General features: G+C 34.7%; 1 protein-coding gene across 7 annotated transcripts in view; it reads left to right on the top strand.

Moving 5' to 3' along the window:
• The window catches only part of CNOT2 (CCR4-NOT transcription complex subunit 2), a 119,203-nt gene that overhangs the window by 80,628 nt on the left and 19,880 nt on the right, over nucleotides 1-18,695 (top strand). For 6 of the 7 annotated variants that reach the window (XM_065934634.1, XM_065934635.1, XM_065934631.1 and 3 more), the window contains 3 exons: nucleotides 8,324-8,390; nucleotides 17,422-17,569; nucleotides 18,316-18,498. In XM_065934634.1, coding sequence (XP_065790706.1) covers nucleotides 8,324-8,390; nucleotides 17,422-17,569; nucleotides 18,316-18,498 — 398 coding nt within the window. The remainder of the gene's footprint in view (nucleotides 1-8,323; nucleotides 8,391-17,421; nucleotides 17,570-18,315; nucleotides 18,499-18,695) is intronic. The other variant, XM_065934636.1, reaches the window with a different exon arrangement.

Genomic DNA, 18,695 nt, shown 5'->3' with positions numbered 1-18,695 from the left:
GCTATCTGGTATTCAGTTGTCCCAAAACATTTTTTTATAGTTTAGGTCACAGGTTAGAAGACTTTTCCATAAAGAGCCAGACAGTAAACACTTCAGGCTTTGTGGGCCTGCTGCTGCTGCTGCTAAGTCACGTCAGTCGTGTCCGACTCTGTGCAACCCCATAGACAGCGCCCCACCAGGCTCCTCCGTCCCTGGGATTCTCCAGGCAAGAACACTGGAGTGGGTTGCCATTTCCTTCTCCAATGCATGCATGCTAAGTCGCTTCAGGCGTGCCCGACTCTGTGCGACCCCATGGACAGCACCCCACCAGGCTCCTCTCTCCATGGGGTTCTCCAGGCAAGAATACTGGAGTGGATTGCCAGTTCCTTCTCCTAGAGGGTAAATAAAGGATAATATGTAGGTATTTATATAACCATTTAAAACATGGAAAACCATTCTTAATTTATGCATCCTACAAATATAAGCACTGTACTGGATTTGGCCTGCATTCAGTAAATTGCCCACCCCTGAGTTAGACTATTCATTTAAGCTAATTGGAATTCTCCCTTAATATATACTAAGATCTGATGTGTTTGGCCTATTCCTAAACTCTTGTTCTATTTATCACACTGATTCTGTGGAAGAACTGCAACATAGTTGAACTGCTATAGCTTTATAGGCAATTTTCATGTCTTTAGGTAAGATCTTTCACATCCTTCACAACAATGTTTTTGACTATTACACATTTATACTGTTAGTTACCTTATTTCAGAAGTGTGTGTTTCTTTTATTTCTGCTCTTTATGCCCTTTAGTAAGTAGAGTTTTATGGTAGCCATTTTCATTTTTCTAATTGCTTTTTACTGATGTATGGAATAGATGGTATGTATATATATTTAATTTATAACCAGCTACCTGCCAAAACTCTTTTATTATTTTTCGATTGAGACTATGGACTCTGGAAATTCTATCATGAATTTATATCTCAGTCACATGGTTTACTAGCTGTGTCCTTAGGCAGGTTGCTCAGTCTCTGTGTCTGAGTTTTCTCAGTAATACATGACTCATGGGTGTTTTTAAGGACTGAATGAAAAGCTATATGCAAAACTTAAAGACCAAATAGTAAATATTAAATGTGGCTGCTGATATGAATAAGTATGACATTCCATTTAATTCTTTTTGGTTTTTTTCAGTAGTTATGTATATCATCTGCAGATAATGATTATTTTGTGCTTTATAAAGCTTTTGAAGAGAAAAAAATTTTAACATAATTACTGGGACATTTTTGTAATTTTTTTTTCCCCCTGGTGAGAAAATAATTTTAAATTGTAATTTATGATAAAGGAAAACTGGCCAATAGTTGAGTGAATCTTTAATCCAACTATCCAAAAAAAAAAAATCTCAGACGCAAAAAGACCCCCAAAACCTAATTCATTCCTATCTGCCCAAACTGTAGAGCATGAAACTTGTTTTTTCATCATATGCATGATTGTAGAAGTATTTGGGAAACTGTTCTTTGTAAGATTGTGTGCTGATTAAATTGCTAAATGTTTCTTTAGGACTACTTCATATTTTCCAAGATCATTTATTTCAAGAGATGCCTGTACATGTCCTTTTATAAAATGCTGAGTTTCCTGGTTTTAAGGTATAAAAGTAATTTTATAAATACTGCAGACACATTACTTAAATGTTTTCACAAGATTAAGTAAATCACAGGCAGATGTGAGCTTGATTTTTCCCTTTGCATTTTTTGAATCTTAGTGCTACCATTTATTAGCTCTGAGGCTTTGGGCAGTTCTGGCAGGGGAATTTTACAGAAAATGAAAAAATATTCATATAAGACATAATAGACAACTCTTTGTGGACAATATAATCTAAGCAATTTAGGGTTTTCTTTAAAAATATATCTGTAATAAATGTAATAAATTGCTCACATTTTCTAATCTAAGTCTTTGTTGTACTCATTTGATAACTTACTTAAGCTTAAATAAGCATTTTGGAAGCACAAACTTGTGGGAATCCCCTTTTCCTTGTTTTAATAGGTGCTGTAAAGACATACAAAATGTTGCACCTATCCATCCTTACTTTTAAAAAAGTAACTCTTAAAACCTATTAGAGTAAGCTACTTCCCATTTTGACAAATAACAACCATTTTGAACTCCTACCTTTCATACTTGTGTTCAGTTCAGTCGCTCAGTTGTGTCCGACTCTTTGCGATCCCATGAATCGCAGCACACCAGGCATCCCTGTCCATCACAAACTCCTGGAGTTTACTCAAACTCATCCCCATCAAGTCAGTGATGCCATCCAGCCATCTCATCCTCTGTCGTCCCCTTCTCCTCCTGCCCCCAATCCCTCCCAGCATCAGGGTCTTTTCCAATGAGTCAACTCTTCGCATGAGGTGGCCAAAGTGTTGGAGTTTCAGCTTCAGCATCAGTCCTTCCAATGAACACCCAGGACTGATCTCCTTTAGGATGGACTGGTTGGATCTCCTTGCAGTCCAAGGGACTCTCAAGAGTCTTCTCCAACATACTTGTGTTAGCCTATAGAAATTATGGCAACTAGGATTTCTCCCAGGCCAATTAATAATCGATTGTTTATTAAAACCTAGTCTAAAATAAGGATACGATCTATCACCATTATTGTTGTCATCTTCATGATTAGTATTTCATTACATATGGAGGCATGCTGGCTGACTCTCCAGCTCTTTGAATTTGTTTCTGTCGCAGGAGCTTGCACTTTTCACATAGTTTTTTCTCACTCCATCCATGTACCTGCTGAAATATTTCATGTGAGAAGCCTCTCTGATCACTCTTTTCCTAAGTAGTCTTGTATATAATTTCAGTACTACTTTTGCTGTACCTTCTAACTTCTTTCTTGCTTTTTAGCAGTTATAACACCAAGCTCTACCTGATATATATATTTATTAATTATTTGTTATCCTGTCTACTGCAGTAGAATTTGTTTAACAAAGGCAAGGACTTTCCCTCTCTAGTTTACTGCTCTGTTCTTAGAACTTAACAATAGGTGTAGGAGATAACAGACTCTTACTGAGTCTTTGTTAGAGAAAGGAAAGGAAATGAGTTGATATTGAAAATAACAAAGTTAACGTTATTTGCAGATGATATGATTGTTTACCTAAAAATCTTTCAAAATAACCTTTAAATTTTTAATAGAAAATTTGAATGTGTATAAATATTTCAAAATTTTATGACAGCAGTAACCTAATAGAGTTAAATGTAAATAAATCAGACTCTAAAGAAATTAGAATTAAATATCAAATCATTTGAAGGGAATGTTTTAAAATCTCAATTTCATTGACAAATAATCTTCAGACTGTATTTTTAAAGATAAAGTTCTGTTTATAAAAGGAAGTTAAAAAGATACACTTAAAAGGTATAACAAATTTTGATATATCTGCAAAAATAATTGCAATATGTTTATTCATTAATAACAATCATAAAAATCCATAGTCAGAAAATACCATTTCATTCTATCAGTGGTAGAGAGGGTCTTTTGTTGTTTTTTAATTTTTTGTTTGCTTTTAAGTGGAAGAGTAGTCATTGTCTGTAAGGGAACATTGAAGTATCTTGCTGTGGAAGTATAATTAATACAAACTTTGTAGGAAATGGTTTAGTGGTACATATTAAGAGCCTTTACCATGCCTTTCTATAAATTTGTGCTTTGACTCTGACCTAAAATTTAGATAATATAAAGATGTTCATTGCCATACTCTTTTTAGTAAAGATTTTGAGTGTTAAATGTTCCAATGGAATGCATTACATTGACTATTTCAGCATATATTATATTTTTTTAAAATGTTATTCTTGAAAACAATGTTTTAATCAAAATTGCTTAAAATGCCTGGTAAACTCATAATTTGTTATTGATTTGTGATTTAGAAACTACCGAGGCCCTATGACTTAATGACTGTTTTGTTTTTCTGCCTGCATCCTCCTTTGTCTCATTTTTCTTTTTGCCTTTTTAATATATTATTTTCTCATAGTCTTTCCTTTTGTTTGCTAGATTTCATTATGACTTCACTGGTTTCTTATTTTTTTAACCATACTATTTTTAATTTTTAAATATTTTTCAGATTCTTTCTAGATTTAAAACTTTCTTTCCCTTTGTTTCTTTTTCTGTTTGTAGATATTATATAGTCAGAGTCATATATCTTTGCTGTTTTTGTCCTAGAAAAAAATGACAATGCTAGGAATTACATTGTCACCATACCTTTTAAGTTTATTGTACAATGGATTTTTAAGGAACACTTAAAAATTTATTTCACTTTTAAACTTTGTTGTATTTTGAACTCATTTGTTATGGAGAAAACTATTTCTTGACCAAATTGATTTTAATGTTTCTTAAAATAGGTTTTGTGACTGAAGGTACATTTATTGGAGGGAATATTTGTGAGAGGTGGTCACTGTTGGGAAGCATAAAGGGGACAGAATAATTAACAGTTCTTTGCTGTTATGGATTGCTGGAGCAGTTTGCCTATTATTAGGCAAAGGAGCCAGATTTGCCTATTATAAAGTTTTCAAATACACATTATGTAAAACAAAATAATCTTAGACTTTTTTGGTCATGATTTTCAGAATTATATCTAGTAACAGTGGAAATGACTTAAAAACACAGTTTCTAACTTGTTGATTTCCTTGGCTTTCTGTATATCGAGCAAAAGGATAAAAGAGCTTTTTGTTGAGTGAGGAAAATGACTTGAATTACATTACTATTTCCTTTAGTTGTTCCTGGTTTTTAGTGTTGTTTTTTGACTGAAATGTGTGTTGTAGACTGAGAAATGAAGAAGAATATAATTGTTATGATGGTTTTAGACTGGAAACACAGTAACCTACTTACTGGTTGATTATGTGACATTTTACCTAGAATTAGTTTGATAAACTTCTTCTTAGGCAAAAATGAATATAAAAAAGTAGGGTACTAGTGATTGCTCAGTGGCACAAAATCTGCCTGCTAATGCAGGAGGCGCACGTTCAATTCCTGGGTCAGAAAGATCCCCTGGAGAAGGAAATGGCAATCCACTTCAATATTCTTGCCTGGGAAATCCCCTGGACAGAGGAGCCTGGCGGGCTTCAGTATATGAGGTCGCAAGAGTCGGACTCAACTTAGCAACTAAACAACAACAAAGTGTGTCTCTTGATCTAAAGTTCTATATTTTTCTAAGACATTTATCTGTATATAGTTAACTTTCAACATTTAAAAAATTATGTAAATTTTCTGTTGTCTGCTATAGTTATTTCTGTGCCAGTGTACATTTCTTGAACATTTTTTTGTTCTTAGAAATACCATTTCTACCCCATATTCCTTCATTGTGTGTTAAATCTATTTTAAAATATGTTTTTACCACTAATATATTTAATGAAGCATGCTTTCAGAGTTTAAAAATACATGCTTACAGAGTTTAAAAACACTTGGGCTTCCCTGGTGTCTCAGACAGTACGGAACCTGCCTGCAATGAAGGAGATCTGGGTTTGATCCCTGGATTGGGAAGATCCCCTGGAGAAGGGAATGGCTGCCCACTCCAGTATTCTTGTCTGGAGAACTCCATGGACAGAGGGGCCTGGCGGGCCATAGCCCATGGGATCGCAAAGAGTCGGATACAACCAAGCGACTAACACAGACCAATAGGATTGATTTCATAAGAAGTTATATATTTGCATTTTTGACACATTTTGAAGTCATTTTAATATATGTTTAGCTGATCAATGCTTATTTTACTTGGATGATTGTAAGGCTATAAACTATTAAACTGCTTTCGTATTTCTGTAAAGCAGCATTTACTAACCTTCCCCATGTAGTCATGCATAGAGAAAGTTAGAATATTTAATGTGGCACACTGGTGGTTGGGCCCCCCCACTGCTCTCTGACTCCAGGGATCCATTTCTTCCTTTACCTCCGTGGTGTGTCTCCTCTGTGTTCTCTCTCAGTGCTGAGAAGGGTGATACCTGTAACTCACTTGTGAATGTATAGCCTTTGTGAGAAAGTAGATAAAATGTCTGTTCTCTGGAGTTATGTACACAGTAAGCATATAATTTCTGGGAAAAATAAAATTTCAGTGGTCCATTCTAGAATATTTACGTTATGTATCATTCCAAGACATGGGTTCATGTTGGCCAGCATCTTATATGTGAAGCCTGCAGAAACTATTCTCTTTTACTTTTGTTTATAGATTATAATGATAACAGAAAATCATGATTATTAAGGCCTTCTGTCACCAACTAAAGCTTCAGTATACATTTTCTTTGATCTTTTTCTTGCAAGTTGGAAACGAACTTTTAATGTGCTTAAAATATTTGTGGTTATGTAATAGTAATGATAACTGTACATAACAGAAGAACTTGGTCAGGCATAAAATGCATACTCTTTTAGTTTAATTGTTTGTATTGTTTACCCTTCAGATTTCAGAAGGAATATTTATAAGGTTTGATGCTTCTTCAGAAAATGTGTTGCTGTATTTAAATATAGTGTTTAGTGTGAACTTAGCTATACCCCAGAAGAGTCTGCTGTGTGTCATTAGTTTAAAACTACTGTTGTATAAAAACTTTCCTCAATTTCATAATAATTAAAACAATTCAGAATTTCAGCATGAAGATAGCAGGAAATATATATTGTATAAGACTCTACTGTTAAAATATTTCTCCTCCTGGCTTCTTAATGTGGTCAATGTCAACCCAATTCTTACATTGGAAACCAGAGTGGATGGGTCTCCCTTTACCTCAGCCATTTCAGTAGGGCTCCTTTTTAGTCCCACTTCTGTTCTAGCTTAATATCTTACCATTTCCATCTAGTTATGCTATTGGAATTATCTTCCCAAAGCACACAGTTTGATCATGTCACTTCCCAGCTTAAAATTATTTTTTCTGGGATATCTCTGGTAGGTCAGTGGTTAAGACTCCGGGCTTCTAAAGCAGGGAGCCTGGGTTTGATCCTTGCTCTAGGAAGTAGGGTCCTACATGCCACGCAATGTGGCTCCCGAAGAAAGAGTTAAAAATTATTTTTTCTCTTTATTGCCATAGTTAGTAGCCATCTTTGCATAGCATTTAAGAAGACCGTTTACATCTGGCCCCATCATACTCTTTTTATTTCCCATTCTTCTGTGCCCCGGTGTGCATAGGGTGGGCCTTATCTCCTTTCCCTAATTACTCTATTGTTCGGTCACTGTTGTTTCTTGTATTTTGTTTTCTAACCATGTCACTAGCTTTTATCACACTCGCTGCATATTCTTTCCCTGGAAGACCTACATCAGATGTTAATACTCTGGGAAGTATTCGACCCTTTTTTAGAAATACTTTCCTCCAGTGTTGCTTTATACTTCCTTTAGACCATTTACCACACTATGCCTTGGAACATAATTAGTTGTATTAATATAATTCATTCTGTTCTTTCACTAGATTATAACCCTTTTGATGACATGACTCATATGTTATTTAATTAAGGTGTTTTGATGGTTGCTTAATATAAGACAGGGAATACACAAACATACACTTACACATACACATTTTCATTTACTCAGTTTAAACATCTAGCTTTTTTATAGCACTGCTACATGGAGTGCTACTCTCTATGAGGAAATAAAAAATGAATATGACATGTTCCATGAATATAACATGCCTTCAAAGAATTTTATTCTGAGGGGTGGGAAATGATGCAGTAGATTGAAGGGCATTGTGTACCAATGCCATGCATGTACATACAATGTACATTATATACCACATATAAATATTTTTGTAAGTATTTTGGGTTTGTCCTTTGGTGTTGTACCATGTCCCCATGTATATGGTTGTGTGTATATGTCTGTTAGATTTTTCTACCCACTTAATACACATCAATTATTTCTATATAAAAATCAGTAGCTATTATAAAATACAGAGCTTTTCTATTTAGGTAATTTCATTTTCAATAAATAAAATAATAAACTTTAATAAACTGAACTTAGAACTTAGCTTAAATATTATTTAAGAATCAAGTAATTTTAGTTAAATTTATAGAGACTGACTTGAGGTACTGTCTTCATGATTTTATTAGCCTAGTTTGCTTTTTTTTTTTTTTAAGTAAAGTAATGATGCTGTCATAGTTTTATTTAGAGTAATTTGGAGAAAAAACACTTTGTAGTGATCAAAAGTTGATTTTATTTGCATAGTTGGATGTCATCCAGTGTGTTATGCTCTTAATTAATGTGGAATTCACTATGCAATGTTTATGTTTTTCTGAAGATTGAGAAGAAATGTGGATTTGACTCACATACTATGATATGTTGTATGTAAAGTGTCAATGCAATGTTCTGTGTACTTTCTTTATGCTCTAATATAATTAATTTGTTTCTAGATGCTGGCATCACCATCTACATCAGGTCAGCTGTCTCAGTTTGGGGCAAGTTTATACGGGCAACAAAGTAAGAATTTTGTATTTATTCTGGGATACTTTATTTAAAGAAAAAATAACTATCAAATAAAGAATAATGCTGCCCTTGTGGGTTTATTCTAGGATTTAAAAGGAAGGATATTTAATTTTCAGTTTTCCTTATTTTACTTAGTTAGCAAAACCTCATTATTTCAGACCTTTCTAATTCAAAATTATTTGGATATAGGGTAGATCAAAATTTATTTCTGCATCTTTCGTATCTGTATGTTCCTTTGCAGTAGTTTTGGAGAAGATTTGCTAAACAAATCAAAAATAGACATCCTCTGTGTTTTCAATTAGAGGAGGTTAAAGGATTTTTGATTGGCCAGTTAGGTGGGTTGTTTTGCTTATGTTTTTTGGCCTTATTATTATTGTAAGCCCATACCTAGCAGTTTGTGAAATGCTCTCTTTGTTTAGCAAATACTTCTTTACTGTAGCTCAGTCTGGGTATGTAATCTCTGTTTTTGACTCATAGTTCAATGCTTTTTCCATATACAAGATTTTATTTCTTATTTTGTGTTGTATTAACTTTTATAGCGCTTAGCACAGTGCCTAGCGCATAGTAAGCGCTCAATAAATGTTAACTATTATTTTGACAAAATTTTTATAAAACTAAATTTAAAATTTTCGCCAATTTTTCAAATTAATTTTCCAAACTGTTATATATTAATAAGGTATATAATCTCTCTTAATGTCAGAGACTACTGATTTCTCATCTCTTTAGTGGGAGGGAGTGTTAAAAGGGATATAAATTCCCATGAGAAATTACAGAATAATAGAGTAACTGAAGCAGATAATATGATGACCAAGTAATTTAACCAGCTTCAAATAAAACTCAGATATTTCATTTTGAACTCTTTCCCAATAAAAGGCAAATTTTGATAGATGTCAGAGTAGTTTGTCATACTACTTTACCCTTCAATTTTATGTTGAAATTCAGTAGGGGGGAATAGCGTATTTTGTTACAAAAATACAATTTCCATCTTATTTTTTTCTCTCCATCTTTTGTTTCATAGCCCTATTTTTGTTAATACAGAATTAGTAAGGAAAATTATTAATCACTTACTGGTATTAACAGTTTTCCTCTAGTTAAGTAGAAAATATTTTTAAAGCCTTTTATTACACAAAAAAGATGTTGCTTATTTATCGGCAAATATTCATTCTCATTATTAAGGGAATGTTATTAGCTAGCTGTTTGTTTTGTTTGGGCTGTTTTTGTTTGAAATCTACTACTTTCACTCTTCTGGTAGCCCTTACATTGGAAATATCTAGTTATTTTAAAGCTCCCCTTTATTTCTATAGAATCACTACAAAGAACTTAAACCCACAGTTTATCACAGCAGAAAGTAGATAATGGAAAGGAAAAAGTTAAATTTGAGAAGCCAAGATTATTTAATGAAGGAGACTGTCAGCTATTTTACAGCGTTATCAGCTGTATCAACTTTGAAAATCTGACCTAACTTTTTTAACCTGCAAATTTGAAATTGTAGCTGAGCTAAGTTAGAGCCTGGACCAGGTTTGGAATCTAGCTGTCTCATTGGTAGGATAAACATTTATTGACTTCTTAATTTGTGTACATGATTGTGCTGATAGTTAAAGTTTTACAGAGATTAATAAATGTGGAAAGTTATTTTCATTAGGAAAGTATTTTAAGGTACTTATTAATTTAAAAAGAAGTCATATATGACAAGTATTTCCTGTTGGAGTTTAAAATAATAAATGGCTCTATTACTGTAGCAATGAAGAACTAGCATTTTCAATGCATGACTTATTCTTTTAACTGACATTGTAGGTATTAGCTTATAAAAAAGTGAACCACGGGTCACCTGGAACTGAAATGTCTCGAGTCAGGGTACAGTTATTTCTTTCTATTGCACAGGCCTGGAAACTACAACTGGTAAAGTAAAATAAAACAGAGCCTGAATTCCTGGGCTTTGTCTGTCAAGATAGACCTAGCAGGGCCAAAGTAGTTTGAACATACACCTTGTCAGAGAGAACATCAGCTACCATTTAGGACTTCAGGATCACAGCTTCAGTAGTACAAGTAAGTCAGAAAGAGGAAACTTGAGGGGCTGACCTTAATAAAGGATGGGGAGATAGAATAAGTAGGTGGGGATAGATTGATGATGCTGTTCTTATGGCAGCTAATTTTAATTGTGCATTGGACTTGATACAACAAAGTTCTTTTGCCTCCCAAGTGGATTGAGTACCACTATTAACTCTTTATTCAGATGGGCAAAGTTCAGTAGGAACTTGAGCCATTAAAATGAAGGTCTATTGTCTGTTTTTGTTCTTGGTAATTAGAGAGATGAGAGGTAGAGAAGGTGGAGTGCCCTCTCCAAACCTCAGACTTACTGAGTTTAAACACCGGAAGGAGTGTCTCCTGGAATGGATACAGAGCTGCTTAAAGGTGCATTTTGCCAGATTTGGGTGGAAGTGATTGTGTAGTACATAACGGTACCCAGAAAACGCTGGACTTGGAGCTAGTGAGATCCTGGGTTCTAGTATCGTATAATTGTATACAGATATGTAATTAACACTCATCCAAGGGTTTGTGTGACTGCTGTGCATCAAGTGGTAACTGTAGGAGCTGGGGAATGGGGTCTTGTGTTAAAGTTACATGATGTTCTCTACTCGGGTGTGATGCTTTAGGTACATTGTCTAGGTTTAAAGACCCCTGGACTCCCTGAAGCTGTGTGCCGGATTGGAATGAACAGGGAACCAGAAATTAATTTCCTTACTTTAAGACATTCAGTAACCCTGTTAAAGGTTAAGGGACTTGCCTAAGATAGTAAGTAATAGAGCCAAGATTGCCTTACTTTATAAGTTTAACTTTTCGAGCATGAGTTTCTTTGAAACGTGGGTGCCACATATTACTTACTGAATGTCATGACCTTGGAAGGCAATTTACACATAGTAGAAACTATAAATGTTAAATCCACAGACTCCAAGAGTCCACTGACTAAGGAATTATGATAGCAGTTATTTATTTATTGTGTTATACCATGAGTGAACAATTATCCCAGGATTGAAGAGTGGCAAATAACAAAGTTGCTGCTTTCATGGAGCTTTTATTTTAATGAAGGAAGACATAGAATCAGCATGCAGACATTTAGGAAACAAATAATATTCTGGTAGTAAGTACTATAAAAATTACCATATTAGTGGATTAGTAGATGGGATTAACAGTTTTCAAGTAGGCAAAGAGTGTCTCTGACAAGGTAATACTTGAATACAAACCACACTGTTGAGAAGTGGAAGTCTTTGGAAAGATCTGGGTAAGAGATTTTTCAGGTACAGATAACTGAATGCAAGTGTTCTTAATTCATGACAGTGTAAGAATGAACCTCATGTGTTAAAGGATGAATGAGAGGGCCAGTATAATGAACAAAGAAAGTGGAAGGTTAATGGGTAGCAGATGTCAGATCATGGAGTCTTGTGAAGTTTTGATAAAAAATTTGGATTTTATTCTAAGTTTAGTGGGAGGGAATTTAAGATACAGTTTCCTTTTTAAAAGATCACCTTGCTATGTAGAAAATGGACCAACTGGAAGTGGGCCAAGTGATAAGAAAAAAGAAAGGGCAATTACTGCAGCAGTCCAGGCAAGAAAATAGGGTGGCTTGGATTAGTGATGGGGATGTTGAGACGCGGTTAGATTTGGGATATTTTGGACATACAGCTAATATGATTTGGGGATGTGGAGTATGAACGGAAGAGAAGGATCAAGGGTGGCCTCTAAGGTTTAAGACCTGCAAAACTTTGTGAAAACATGCCACTAATCTGTTGTGCAAACTTGGAGGAGTGTAAGGTATCTGTAGGAGATTGACACAGTTTATTCCACCAATAGAGTGCCACCTGCTGTGAAGATGCAGACAAATATTGTTCGGGAATTGTGGCTGGGTTCTCATAGTGGAGGATGTTGAAGCCAGGTTAACTTCATCCATGCTTCTCTCATATATCCTTAGTGCTCAGAAGCAAGCCCACTCTTCCACCAGGCACATAACTCTTGTCCTCACCTTCACACATCTTGCAGTTTTCTCGGATTGAACTGCAGTGACTTGTTTATATCACCCCCCACCCCACCCCAACTCCCAGCACCACTACCAAATGCCTGACTAGGGCTCTTCCTTTATTCAGCTAATGTACAGTTTTCTCTAGCAAACATTTGCTGATCCCAGATTCATTCTGCTTTCCTGTCTTGACTTAGAGGTGCCTTCCGTATACATCCAAGTACGCTACACATACACTGCACGTAAACACCTTGATCATAGCAGTTTGGGTTTTGGTTTTTTTATTTAAATAGTCTTTTATCTCCGTAAAACAATAGGAGGGAAAGAATTCTAGGTGGGGAGAAGGATATGAGTAAAAATATGGGGGTATATTTTGGGAAGAAGATAGGGAAATAATGAAGGACAGTGTAAGTCAAGTATGTGGTGTCTAGAAACCAGAGTTTGTATTGGGTGAGTAAAATATTAAGTTGATTGGAAAACTATTATGTCAGTTGTATCTCAGTAAAGCTGGGAAAAATAAAGACTAGAAGAATTTTTTTTGGTCTTAACAGAGCACTTTAAAGAGTAAACAAACTGAGATTGGATTTAACTATACAACAGTGTTTCTCAACCCTTACTGCTGCCCCCCCCCCCCCCGAAACACCCACAGAGTTAAAAAAAAAAATCCCACTGCCTATGAATTGCTGGACCCAGACTAAGTCACAGTTTCTGGGCAGGGACCCAGATGTTAAAGTTTCCCATATGATGCAAAGGTTAGCAACTACTATAGGAAGCAGAAAGTGTGATTGGTTGAAATTAGAGACAAGAAATTGAATCAGTGTATTTATTCTTCATTGTTTGTGATCTTGGGCAAGTCACTTAATGCCTAATGTTAGTTCCTCTATAAATTAAGTTGAATGACCTTCATCTGTAATTTGATTGCAAACTCTGGAGTCTTTTGGAAAAGTCTTTGGAGACTTTTCTTTCTCTAAAATTCTTTGATTTTCATGAAGGAAATGGCATAATGAAATAGTATACAGAGACGATTAACCAGCTAAGTGCAGGACAAGTTGGAGGTAAGAGGATATGGGGACAGGTAGGAGGTAAGAAGATAGTTGCCCTTTATGTGTGGGCAGGACAGTGAGTTAAGGGAGCCAGTTGCTTTGGGAATGGAAAGAGGATACTTGAAGACCTCGTGCATCAATTAAGTTTTCTCCCTTCTCTTTAAAGATTTCAGGAGACTATTTAAGTATGAGTATTCAAGAATTTGGTTGCTATTACCTTTTTTCTTATTACTTATGTCATTAATATTATTAATTTTTAGCAAAAGATTGAATAAAGTGTGACATATCATGCCATAACTGTTTAAGAAATATGCTATTAACCAGTTTGTGCAATGGTAGTTCATGGAAACATTTCTTAGGTGATATTTTGGATTTCTGAAAAATGATCAATAAAGAATTCAATTCGTTTTTTGTTTAGCACTCTGCCAAATAGTAGGAGTCTACTTAGAATATGTTCATGTATTTCTTCTAATACAGTATTATACTTTATTATCTCTTTGTCAGATTAAAGAAAAATTTGCTTCAGATCTATAAACTTTTAAACTGCTTTTTAACCTGGTATTCTTTTTTGGGGAGCGGGGAGTTTGTTCTTTTATTTCTTGTCTGTAAAAAAGGGATAAATACCTTCTCTATAATACTTTATAAGGAGATGAAGCAGCATAGTGCTTCACGTAGTTCTTAGGTGCTTGATATATTTTATTTAATTCTGCTGTCCTTCCAATACACAAGCTTATGTGTACATATTTAACATTTTCTACTTGTAGTTATTTCATATCAGATTTTTTTTTTTTTAATGAACTGGATATTTTATTCCCCTTTCAGCTTATATGTCTTCTGGTATAATATTTTGGTCTTCCCTGGTGGCTCAGTTCATAAAGAATCTGCCTGCAATGCGGGAGACCTCGATCCCTGGTGGGCAAGATCCCCTGGAGAAGGGAGTGGCTACCCACTCCAATGTTCTGGCCTGGAGATTCATGGACAGAGATGATTTTTTGTGATGTTTCTAATTTTACTAGTAAAACTAAAATTTTCCCTCCCTTGACCCTACCCCGTTGTAATATTAATAGTTTGACTCAAGCAACTCAAATTCAACGATTGTGTATTTCATTCCTAAAAATAAATCTGTTTCTAGTAAGTGATATTAATTCTGTGTGTTTTAAAGGAATTCAGTTGAATTTAAAGTAACTCAGTTATTAAGTATTCAGAGGTTATTGATCCAGTTTGAAATTGATGCATTCCTTTCTTTTCTTTTGATTTCTTCCCCTACCCACCTGGCTCAATAAAATGCAGCTCAGATCATTTGAATTTATTAGCTGTTTTCATGAAATCAAAATGTTAAAGGAAAAAATAAAATTAAATGCTAATCTTTGAGTTCTTTATTTCATACTGTCTTCCTCTGCTCTCCTCACTGTAGGTTAATTCAAATGTGCCTATCTAAAATTAGTTAAATAAATTACCTGACCCATTCTTGTTTCCTTCTCGAGTTATTTTGATAGTGGTCAGATAATCTGCAGTCTCTACAGTATTTCTCAAGTTACAGATTTTCATAGTACAACATAGTATATGAAAGGTTGAAGTAAACAAAGCTCATGAGTCTTTAGAAGATCTTACTGAGGAGCCAGAAGGGTGCAGTCCTTTTGAACATGAATGTTTGTTTATAATGTTGAAGGTATAGAGAGAATGAGATGGGAAGGGAAAGTAAATCTAGAGGAAAAGGAAACTTGACAGAGACAGAGAAGATGAGGAAGCAAATGGAGGGGAAAGACAAGATACGTTGGTTTAGAAAAAGTTTGAAGAGAAGTAAACATGTTCAGGAAAAGAAAGCAAGAGAAAAAGAATGGATAACGGGTGTTACAAGTCAGTGAGTACTCACGAGGGTGCTCATTTACTGTTTAATTGCGTTCCCATAGGGTTGCAGTTAAGAGCACCAGGAGCTAAGAAATCTAAATTCTAATCTTGGTTCTTTGAGTCACCTTGGAGAAGTCAGTTAACTTATCGGAGGCTCAGGTTCCTCATCTGTAAAATGTGAACATTGGATTAGGTGATCTCTAAGGTCCCTTCATGTTCTAAAATTGTATGTTTGTTTGTGGTCAGTAACTGTGAGAAACATTCCAGTGGGAAATTTGCAACTATAGCTGACTTTAGGACAGCATATTTAGGGAAAAGGATGTGAGCTTTTTTGCCTTGTTCACTGCCATATCCCCAGCAGCTCACACAGTGCTTGACACATTAGGCACTCAATAGATGGTTGTTCAGTAAGTGATGTGAAAAGTGTCATGTTGGTGGTTCATTATGGGAGAAGCATCTAGAGGGGCTAGAGGAAAGCTAGTGTGCTTGAGAAAAGGCAAAGACTTACGACTTCTGAAGAAATCTTGTGTATGCTGGTTTTTAATCTCTTGTTCCTCCTTATTTTATCCTAAATTCAGAGGAAGTGGCTATAGCTAGTGGTATACTCCAGATCACAAAACTTGTAGTGATAGACATACATATAATGACTAAACCAACACACAATCTAGTTCAGTTCACTTTATGTATGTGACTTAAAGAATAATAGAGTCAAGCTCAGATCTTCATGGAATATAAATATACATAGAATGTAGGAGTTACAGTAAGTTGGGTTTGTTGGCTTCATTCAGCTGAGAAGCAGTTAGGCTACCGGCTGAGAACTGAAGCTGACGGATTCCAGCTGAATCTTGGGGATTCACTGGTGTCCCACATTACAGAGTGGTAGAAAATGCCCGAAAATAAATTTGCAATATTTGAAGGAAAATATTCAGAACATACACAATATATTCCAATTTTTTGTAAGTCATAGTTTCGAAGTATTCAGGTCTTTGAAATTCTTGAACCCAAAGTTAGACCAGAAAGAGGGGGAGGGAGTCTAATGCTTTGTGCTAAAATCCTCTTATGCATTAACTTTCATTCTATCTAGCCATTTTTATTTAATCCCCAGTTCGGAATAAGTGTGGTTGACTAATACGTCATTCCACAATAGACTAGAAACAGGAGGCATCAAAAAGTATGAGGATAGAGGAAAGGAAGCATATTGACATTCATAGGCAGGTGTGATGACAACATAAATGATAGCTGAACATCCTTACTTTTGAGGGATAAAAGGGGAGGAAAGCATCTAGGACATTAAATATCTATGATGATTGTTCTGAATTATTCAGAAAATAATAATTGATATCATTTTATATTAACACAAGGCAGGAAATGATTTATCCCAATTGGTTTATTTTTATTTTAATGTTTTGTTTCTGAGTGGTAAACTCACTAGTTTTTTAAAAGTACACATATTTGAACACGTCTAACCTCACATCTGGCCCCATAAATGGTAGATAAATAGGTCACTGTACTTTGAAATCTTTTGAAATATTATGCATTCTTGTCTCATAGCTATATCAGGTTGAGTTTTTAACAGTTGCTGACATATTGTGTTTATAAAAATTGTTATGTTGAGAAATATGTATGTGTAAATAGTAGTAAATAAACTATTTCTTAAATGCATTTAGAAAGGATCAATTAAAAATTTAAACTACTTCAGCAAAGTGGGGATTAAATGTCTGTGTAACTCAGTTATGATTTAAAATATAAAAACACAAGATTGCAAATTTCTTAAAGGCATATTTATGCAAAATGTTTTTATTGAAACAAGTCATCTAATTTGTTATTGGCAGACATAGTTTATTGTAAAATAGAAATATGAAAAGAAGATAGATAAAAGCATAGAAGAAAAAATAGAAAAATGGAAGCAATATGAAAATTCATAGTATTAAATTTCAGACAAACATTTTTGTTAAAATCAGATTAGAGTCCATTTGGAGTGAATTGAATATTTCCATTTAAAATTTGCATATTATTTTACGTTAGGTCATTTTTCAATGTTTTAAATTACCAACTCCAGAAGATGGATAGCAATTTCATTCCTGATGGCAATGAATTTCCTTCTTCTGAATTTTTTTAATAGGTGCACTAGGCCTTCCAATGAGGGGGATGAGCAACAATACCCCTCAGTTAAATCGCAGCTTATCACAAGGCACTCAGTTACCGAGCCACGTCACGCCAACAACAGGGGTACCAACAATGTCACTTCACACGCCTCCATCTCCAAGCAGGTATTTATATTGATGGACCAGAATATTTCTCAAAATGTATCTTTGTAGAGTAAGCAAGCTTTTTAATTTTTTAATAAAGTAACTATTTATTTGATTTTCTGGTTCAGTGCCTGAGAAAAAGAAAGTTGATACCCTATGCTCATTTAATTTCATTGCAAATTGATAAGTATAGTGTAAGATGCTTTTATCTTGCAGCTAGCGTACTGGTTATCAGCTGGGATGGGTATCAAGGATTAATCACCACCTGGGGATCTTTTTTCAAAAAAGCAAACTCTTTTCTTCAAAGGAGAATGTGCAATTTCAAATCACTCCTCAGATGATTCTATTTATTGCTCCCTCACCACACATCCATTGTTCTAGTGAGAATAAAATAAAGCAGGTCACAAAAAATGATGCATCTTAGTATTAAGAAGATAGAATGACATACATTTGGAATGAAATTATTCAAAATATATATGTGAAATATGTTTGTATTTTATGTGATATTCACACCAATAGTTCTCTCATCTTTGCTATCACCATATATTCTTCTAAAATTTGCCCTTTCTTGTTGGTTTGTTTACTTTGACTTTCAGAGAGCTTTTTCTCTTTTCAAATGACTAGACAAGAGAATTAAATGAATAAAAATTTACAATGCAATTTGAAAGTGTATCTGAAATTTTAGGGTTAGGTCGATTGATTATTTACAGAGAATTTTAATGAGTGCTTATAGAGAGCTTATTTAGTGTACTGGACTTCTTTTTCAGGGGCATTTTGCCTATGAACCCTAGGAATATGATGAACCACTCCCAGGTTGGTCAGGGCATTGGAATTCCTAGCAGGACAAATAGCATGAGCAGTTCAGGGTTAGGTAGCCCCAGCAGAAGCTCGCCAAGCATAATATGTATGCCAAAGCAGCAGCCTTCTCGACAACCTTTTACTGTGAACAGGTAAGATATTTATTGATACTGTGTATAATTGTTCTTTCTGGGTATTTTCAAATTTGCCTTTTCATATTCAACGTTCTGTTCTTGAGTCTTGGCTTCTGTTTCATAAGTGTGTTTCATCATATATTTTGTCCAAAGCTTCTCTTTTTGTTACACATAGCAATTTAAACTCCCAAACTTAAAGACATACTCTTTTGAGA

The sequence above is a fragment of the Muntiacus reevesi genome, chromosome 4, assembly GCF_963930625.1.
Source record: "Muntiacus reevesi chromosome 4, mMunRee1.1, whole genome shotgun sequence".
In the NCBI taxonomy this organism is placed as follows: domain Eukaryota; kingdom Metazoa; phylum Chordata; class Mammalia; order Artiodactyla; family Cervidae; genus Muntiacus; species Muntiacus reevesi.
Note: the sequence above shows the minus strand (reverse complement) of the source record. Positions and strands in the feature narration are given on the sequence as shown.